The sequence below is a fragment of the Nerophis lumbriciformis genome, linkage group LG29 (assembly GCF_033978685.3).
Source record: "Nerophis lumbriciformis linkage group LG29, RoL_Nlum_v2.1, whole genome shotgun sequence".
In the NCBI taxonomy this organism is placed as follows: domain Eukaryota; kingdom Metazoa; phylum Chordata; class Actinopteri; order Syngnathiformes; family Syngnathidae; genus Nerophis; species Nerophis lumbriciformis.
Window position 1 is genome coordinate 27,866,843 of NC_084576.2, and position 9,091 is coordinate 27,875,933.

Consider the following 9,091-nt stretch of genomic DNA (forward strand, 5'->3'; position numbering starts at 1 on the left):
ATTGCACAAATGTTCAGTTTTTCTTGTAAAATGTTGACTTGCGTCGAGTAAAATTCAGACTTCTATTATAAAACTGCCAAAATTCGAAGTTTTTCTTGTGAAATTGTGACCTTTTTCTTGTGAAATTCCAACTCATTTTTCACTTCAAGTTTTTGTATATTTGCATAGTATGTATATATTATTAATGTTGTAAATACACATCTTTATATATCTAGAAAGGGTGGGCCTAAAGAGGGAGGCATTATTCGGAGGTCTCAAGAAGGTAAGAAATACAAGAGTGTGTGTGTGTGTGTGTGTGTGTGTGTGTGTGTGTGTGTGTGTGTGTGTGTGTGTGTGTGTGTGTGTGTGTGTGTGTGTGTGTGTGGACTTTTCTGGGCGAGCTGAGGTCACACAACTTGGTCTGGTAAGTCAAAGGTGATATAATAGATGCATGTATACAGTTGTGCTATATGGTGGTGTTTAAATGTCTTCTACTCTATGATCAGAATGGAATTGGAACACCGAGCGGAGCCAGCCTATAAATAGCCAAAGGCAGTAAAAACCTGCTGTTGCTCGCTCGTTACCGGACTGGGATCTGCAACAAAACTATCGTGTGAAACTTGACTGTCTTGTCAAGTTCAATATATTGGCATTATTATTACACGCCTGATAGTAGATTGTTTTGAAAGACAAAAGCAAAGCAAATAATTAATATCCATGTGTTAATATATTGGAAAAATGGTAGTTAAAATTTCCAGGATGAGTGGAATGTGTTGAAGGTGGAATGGTTTGAATCGGTTGAAAAATGTGGAAATGGTGGAAGTTTGAAAAATGGCCAATTCATTTTGAACGGGAAAAATGTCCCGGAAAACCTGGAATTCTGGGAAATCTGGGAAATTTTTGGAATTTTTCAAGGGAAAGCCCGCGATTCCCCGAATAGGCTAAACAGTTTGAAACTGGAACGGTTTGAATCAGGTGAACAATATGGAAGGTTGAGCGCGCCAAAATCTTGTTTTTACTGTAAAATTCTGGTGACTGAGCTGCCAGTTTTTAAAGTAAAATGTTAATATTTTTCTGCAGCTTACAGTCGTGGTCAAAAGTTTACATACACTTGTAAAGAACATAAAAGAACATAAAGAACAAGTTTGATTTAAAATGACATAATGTTAGTTCCTACCTTTTGGTCAGAGTTGAAAGAAAATTAAAGTAATAATAATAATAATAATAATATTTCACACTCAAAAAACTGCCATAAATATATTGATTGATTGAAACTTTTATTAGTAGATTGCACAGTACAGTACATATTCCGTACAATTGACCACTAAATGGTAACACCCCAATAAGTTTTTCAACTTGTTTAAGTCAGGGTCCACTTAATAAATTCATGTTTTTTCCAGTGCCAATGAGTCAACTACTATAGCCTGAAATAAACATATATTCTTCTACTAATATTATTAAGGGATTTGGGGGATTTAACTACAAACCCCAAAACCAGTGAAGTTGTCACGTTGTGTAAATGGTAAATAAAAAGAGAATAAAACAAATCCTTTTCAACTTATATTCAATTGAATAGACTGCAAAGACAAGATATTTAACGTTCCAACTAGAAAATGTTGTTATTTTTTGCAAATATTAACTCATTTGGAATTAGATGCCTGCAACATGTTTCAAAAAAGCTGGCACAAGTGGCAAAAAAGACTGAGAAAGTGGAGGAATGCTCATCAAACACTTATTTGGAACATCCCACAGGTGAACAGGCTAATTGGGAACGGGTGGGTGCCATGATTGGGTATAAAAGCAGCTTCCATGAAATGCTCAGTCGTTCACAAACAAGGACGGGGCGAGGGTCACCACTTTGTCAACAAATGCGTGAGCAAATTGTTTAAGAACAACATTTCTCAACCAGCTATTGCAAGGAATTTAGGGATTTCACCATCTACGCCCTGTAATATCATCAAAAGGTTCAGAGAATCTGGAGAAATCACTGCACATAAGCGATGATATTACGGACCTTGTATCTCTCAGGCGGTACTGCATCAAAAAGCGACATCAGTGTGTAAAGGATATCACCACATGGGCTCAGGAACACTTCAGAAAACCACTGTCAGTAACTACAGTTTGTCGCTACATCTGTAAGTGCAAGTTAAAGCTGTACTAAGCAAAGTGAAAGCCATTTATCAACAACACCCAGAAACGCCACCGGCTTCGCTGGGCCTGAGCTCATCTAAGATGGACTGATACAAAGTGGAAATGTGTTCAGTGATCTGACGAGTCCACATTTCCAATGGTTTTTGGACACTCCGGACCAAAGAGGAAAAGATCCATTCGGACTGTTCTAGGTGCAGAGTGTAAAAGCCAGCATCTGTGATGGTATGGGGGTGTATTAGTGCCCAAGGCGTGGGTAACTTACACATCTGTGAAGGCACCATTAATGCTGAAAGGTACATACAGGTTTTGGAGCAACATATGTTGCCATCCAAGCAACGTTACCATGGACGCCCCTGCTTATTTCAGCAAGACAATGCCAAGCCACTTGTTACAACAGCATAGCTTCATAGTAAAAGAGTGCGGGTGTCACGTGTGGTGCGCATGGTGATGCGGGGTTTTGTTCTCCCAGGAAGCAAAGGACGAATCCGGACAGGACTTACAGGTAACGACTTGATTTAATAGAAAAATAACACAAAACTGGTACAAAACAGAAAACAAACCGACAGGAAGAGGTGCCGAACGCACTGGAAGCTAAGGCTAACACTTAGCACAGACTAGGGAACTTAGCTGAGTCTAGAATCAAGAACGAACTTACGTGGCAGTCGCGTGATGCAAAAACAAAGAAAGCAGAACGAGTGATGAACAAAGGTGGACTTAAATAGCGTCTCTGATGAGAAACAGGTGCGCGTGCAAGGCAGGTGAAAATCAAGTAACCATGGTGACGAAACAAACTCACAGGTGCACAAGTAATAACAAAAGGAGTCCAAAACTAACCAAACATAACTTAACAAAACATGATCCGACCACGGATCATGACAGCGGGTACTAGACTGGCCTGCCTGTAGTCCAGACCTGTCTCCCATTGAAAATAGGAAGTCTAAAATATGAGAAGGGAGACTGTTGAACAACTTAAGCTGTACATCAAGCAAAAATGGGAAAGAATTCCATTTCAAAAATGTGTCTCCTCAGTTCCCAAACCTTTACTGAGTGTTGTTAAATGGAAAGGCCATGTAACACAGTGGTAAAAATGCCACATCTGCCATTAAATTCTAAGTTAATGATTATTTGCAAAAAAAAGTGTGAACATGAAATATCTTGTCTTTGCAGTCTATTCAATTGAATATAAGTTGAAAAGGATTTGTTGTATTCTCTTTTTATTTACCATTTACACAACGTGACAACTTCACTGCTTTTGGGTTTCCTAAGAAAAAGCGATGTTGCATGTTCCTTCATGACCTGTGTGTGATGTCCAGGGCAGGTCAGGATGAGTCTCCAGTGGACGGCCGTGGCCTTCTTCCTCTATGCAGAGATAGCCGTCGACCTCATCTTGTGCGTCCCCTTCATATCGGCACCGAGGTGGGGGGGTGCAAAAACCACAGAGTTCAATGTGCGCTTGCGGACTCAGGAATGAAATGAAAGACGTCTGACAACGCCACGTTCTTTCCTTCCCTCGCAGATGGCGCCTGGTTTTCAGCTGGAGAATATGGAAGTGGTTGTCCCCTTACTGGAGCAAGTGCTTCTTCACCATGATTATGGTCCTCCTTGTTCTTTTCCTCGGTAAGTGCTGGGAGTTAGTGACGGGTCATACTATGATTTGTTTTGCACAGTCGCGATCAAAAGTGTACATACACGTGTAAAGAACATCATGTCATGGCTGTCTTGAGTTTCCAATCATTTCCACAACCCTTATTTTTGGAGTGATTGGAGCACATACTTGAAACATTCATGAAGTTTGGTTCTTTTATGAATTTATTATGAGTCTACTGAAAATGTGCTGGGTCAAAAGTATACATACAGCAATGTTAATATTTGCTTACATGTCCCTTGGCAAGTTTACCTGCAATAAGGCGCTTTTGGTAGCCATCCACAAGCTTCTACTTGAATTTTTGACCACTCCTCTTGACTAAATTGGTGCAGTTCAGCTAAATTTGTTGGTTTTCTGACATTTCTTCAGCATTGTCCACACGTTTAAGTCAGGACTTTGGGAAGGCCATTCTAAAACCTTCATTCTAGCCTGATTTAGCCATTCCTTTACCACTTTTGACGTGTGTTTGGGGTCATTGTTCTATTGGAACACCCAACTGCGCCCAAGACCCAACCTCCGGGCTGATGATTTTAGCTTGTTCTGAAGAATTTGGACTTAATCCTCCTTTTTCATTGTCCCATTTACTCTATGTAAAGCAGCAGTTCCATTGGCAGCAAAACAGGCCCAGAGCATAATACTACCACCACCATGCTTCAGTTGATTAAGTCTGTTCCTGTCTCAGATGCAGTTCGTGAGGTGCACCAGTACTCCAGCCCCGAGTCCATGCATGAAGCCCAGGTGAACGCCAATCTCTTGGACCACCTTCACCTGAAGCTGTTCCGAGCTCAGAGGAACCTCTACATCTCTGGCTTCTCTCTCTTCCTGTGGCTGTCAGTCTCTTCTCCTTCCTGGCTGTTTAAAGGTCCTCTATGGCAGTATGCCAAGCAGCTATTGTTGTCGCTGCACAAATGCGAGGACGTAAGGTGCAACCCTTATTTACTTCTCTTGTGCAGTAACACAAGAGAAGTAAATACAATAAAAACACACACACACAAAAACAATAAGATAAATAAACAGTAGGTAAAAAAGACACATTCAACCAGTGATGGGCGAGCTACTTGGAAAATGTAGTAAGCTAAGCTTCAAGTTACTCTCCATTAAATGTAGCTAAGATACAAGTTACTCTCCATTAAGACTAGATGTGACCAATCTAAGTCTAAGACTAGATGTGACCAATCTATGTCTAAGACTAGATCTGACCAATCTAAGTCTAAGACTAGATGTGACCAATCTATGTCTAAGACTAGATCTGACCAATCTAAGTCTAAGACTAGATGTGACCAATCTAAGTCTAAGACTAGAGCTGACCAATCTAAATCTAAGACTAGAGCTGACCAATCTAAGTCTAAGACTAGATCTGACCAATCTAATTGTAAGACTAGATCTGACCAATCTAAGTCAGACTAGATGTGACCAATCTAAGTTTAAGACTAGATGTGACCAATCTAGGTCTAAGACTAGATCTGACCAATCAAAGTCTAAAACTAGATCTGACCAATCGAAGTCTAAGATTAGATTTGACCAATCTAAGTCTAAAACAAGATCTGACCAATCTAACTCTAAGACTAGATCTGACCAATCTAAGTCTGAGACTAGATCTGACCAATCGAAGTCCAAGACTAGATGTGACCAATCTAAGTGTAAGACTAGATCTGACCAACCTAAGTCTAAGACTAGATTTGACAAATTTGAGTGTAAGACTAGATCTGACCAATCTAAGTCTAAGACTAGATCTGACCAATCTAAGTGTAAGACGAGATCTAACCAATCTAATTGTAAGACTAGATCTGACCAATCGAAGTCAGATTAGATGTGACCAATCTAAATTTAAGACTAGATGTGACCAATCTAAGTGTAAGACTAGATCTGACCAATATAAGTGTAAGACGAGATCTGACCAATCTAATTGTAAGACTAGATCTGACCAATCTAAGTTTAAGACTAGATGTGATCAATCTAGGTCTAAGACTAGATCTGACCAATCTAAGTCTAAGATTTGATGTGACCAATCTAGGTCTAAGACTAGATCTGACCAATCTAAGTCTAAGACTAGATCTGACCAATCTAAGTGTAAGACTAGATCTGACCAACCCAAGTCTAAGACTCGATGTGACCAATTTGGGTCTGAGACTACATCTGACCAATCTAAGTCTGCAACTAGATGTGACCAATCCAAGTCTAAGACTAGATGTGATCAATCTGGGTCGAAGACTACATCTGACCAATCTAAGTCTACGACTAGATCTGACCAATTTAAGTCTAAGACTAGATCTGACCAATCTAAGTCTAAGACTAGATCTGACCAATCTAAGTTTAAGACTAGATGTGACCAATCTAGGTCTGAGACTAGATCTGACCAATCTAAGTCTAAGACTAGATCTGACCAATCTAAGTGTAAGACTAGATCTGACCAATCTAAGTCTAAGACTAGATCTGACCAATCTAATTGTAAGACTAAATCTGACCAATCTAATTGTAAGACTAGATCTGACCAATCTAAGTCAGACTATATCTGACCAATCTATGTCTAAGACTAGATCTGACCAATCTAAGTGTAAGACTAGATCTGACCAATCTAATTGTGAGACTAGATCTGACCAATCTAAGTCAGACTAGATGTGACCAATCTAAGTTTAAGACTAGATGTGACCAATCTAGGTCTAAGACTAGATCTGACCAATCTACGTCTAAGACTAGAGCTGACCAATGTAAGTGTAAGACTAGATCTGACCAATCTAAGTCTAAGACTAGATCTGACCAATCTAAGTCTACAACTAGATATGACCAATCCAAGTCGAAGACTAGATGTGACCAATCTAGGTCTAAGACTACATCTGACCAATCTAAGTCCACGACTAGATCTGACTAATCTAAGTCAATGACTAGAGCTGACCAATCTAAGTCTAAGACTAGATCTGACCAATCTATGTCCAAGACTAGATCTGACCAATCTAAGTCTAAGACTAGATCTGACCAATCTAATTGTAAGACTAGATCTGACCAATCTAAGTCAGACTATATCTGACCAATCTAAGTCTAAGACTAGAACTGACCAATCTAAGTGTACGACTAGATTTGACCAATCTAATTGTAAGACTATATGTGACCAATCTAAGTCCGACTTGATGTGACCAATCTAAGTTTAAGACTAGATGTGACCAATCTAGGACAAAGACTAGATCTGACCAATCTAAGTGTAAGACTAGATCTGACCAGTCTAAGTGTAAGACGAGATCTGAACAATCTAGGACTAAGACTAGATCTGACCAATCCAAGTGTAAGACTAGATCTGACCAATCTAAGTGTAAGACGAGATCTGACCAATCTAATTGTAAGACTAGATCTGACCAATCGAAGTCAGACTAGATGTGACCAATCTAAGTTTAAGACTAGATGTGACCAATCTAGGTCTAAGACTAGATCTGACCAATCTAAGTCTAAGACTAGATCTGACCAACCCAAGTCTAAGACTAGATGTGACCAATTTGGGTCTGACACTACATCTGACCAATCTAAGTCTACAACTAGATGTGACCAATCCAAGTCTAAGACTAGATGTGATCAATCTGGGTCTAAGACTACATCTGACCAATCTAAGTCTACGACTAGATCTGACCAATTTAAGTCTAAGACTAGATCTGACCAATCTAAGTCTAAGATTAGATCTGACCAATCTAAATCTAAGACTAGATGTGACCAATCTATGTTTGAGACTAGATCTGACCAATCCAAGTCTAAGACTAGATCTGACCAATCTAAGTGTAAGACTAGATCTGACCAATCTAAGTCTAAGACTAGATCTGACCAATCTAAGTCTACGATTAGATCAGACCAATCTAAGTCTACGACTATACCAATCTAAGTGTAAGACTAGATGTGACCAATCTAAGTCTGAGACTAGATCTGACCAATCCAAGTCTAAGACTAGATCTGACCAATCAAAGTCTAAAACTAGATTTGACCAATCGAAGTCCAAGATTAGATTTGACCAATCCAAGTCTAAGACAAGATCTGACCAATCTAACTCTAAGACTAGATCTGACCAATCTAAGTCTGAGACTAGATCTGACCAATCGAAGTCCAAGACTAGATGTGACCAATCTAAGTGTAAGACTAGATTTGACCAATTTGAGTGTAAGACTAGATGTGACCAATCTAAGTCTAAGACTAGAAATCTTAATTATTAGTTTTTATTGAGTCTCAGAGAGCTTTTAATTAACCTTAAATGTTCAAATGTCTGCCTTAATTCAATGAGCGTGTTCTAGTTTACGTAGCAAACTGGCAGTCGTGGCTGTAGGCGACCTCCTGATTAACATTACTATACTGTTGCTTGTAATGAATAATGAACTCAACAGCAGTATTATTGTTGGCTACTGTAAGCAGTGTTGCTGCTTTCTCATGCACTCCAAATGATTCCTCGTTTGAAAACTCAGGCGGTAGCTGGTTGGCAAACGTCCATATATGGCCTTTCCTGCTGTGACAGACATAAAAAGGTCATTTCATGTCCCAGTGTCACGCGGCGAGTCGTCACCCTGCTGAAGCAGATGGCCGTCACCGTGGACAACAACGCGGGTCTTCAGGCACAGACAGAGAGCGCCGCCCAAGCGGCCAATCGTCATCAAGAAGACAACCGCGCGCTCAAACAAGTCAGGTGACATCAGCAGGTGCACGCAAGTCAACGTGGCGTCTGCTCCAGCCTGACTTTGTCTGCAGGCTCTTCTGGCTGAGGAACAGATCATTGCAGAAGAAAACCATCAACTGCAGCTGGAGACTAAGAGCCTGTCCAGGCAGTTAAAGATGGCAAAGGAGGGTGAGTGCAGACTTTCTTTTTGCTTTTCTTCCGAGTAGGATGAAAGAAGTCAGGTGTGTGTGCAGCTGTGCACAAGTCCCACGCTCAGGTGGAGGCCATGAGCAGGCAGACACGAGGGATGGAGAAGGAGTACGAGCGACTGCTGAAGGAGCATCACGGGCTGCAGGTAACGACCACGTCTCCTGTGGATGTCTTCATCACATCTTCATGCTTTCTTCTTCTCTTCCACAGAATCTGAGTGACGCAGACAAAAAGGTTCAATAATAAAGAATGGAAGATATTGATTGTGGCTGATTGGAACATGTTGACATCAATGACCTCATGCTGATGTAGATGGAGCCTGTTGATATATCCTGGATGAGGTTTTCATTGTCTTGTCGATCAAACTTTTCATTATGCAATAGTAAGATATATAAATAATACACTATAGTGCCGTTAATTGCTCGCTGACAACTAGTGCCCTAATTGCTAGCTGACAACTGCTGCCCAAATCGCGAGCTGACAAC

General features: G+C 40.3%; 1 protein-coding gene across 1 annotated transcript; it reads left to right on the plus strand.

Moving 5' to 3' along the window:
* The first annotated feature begins 344 nt into the window (after positions 1–344).
* On the plus strand, positions 345–8,886 carry bcap29 (B cell receptor associated protein 29). The gene is made up of 8 exons (XM_061924294.1): positions 345–403; positions 3,444–3,546; positions 3,647–3,747; positions 4,458–4,605; positions 8,286–8,421; positions 8,489–8,585; positions 8,651–8,751; positions 8,817–8,886. Exons 2-8 carry the CDS (start codon positions 3,455–3,457, stop codon positions 8,847–8,849), a joined length of 708 nt encoding a protein of 235 aa, XP_061780278.1. The 5' UTR covers positions 345–403; positions 3,444–3,454; the 3' UTR covers positions 8,850–8,886.
* Positions 8,887–9,091: the final 205 nt, after the last annotated feature.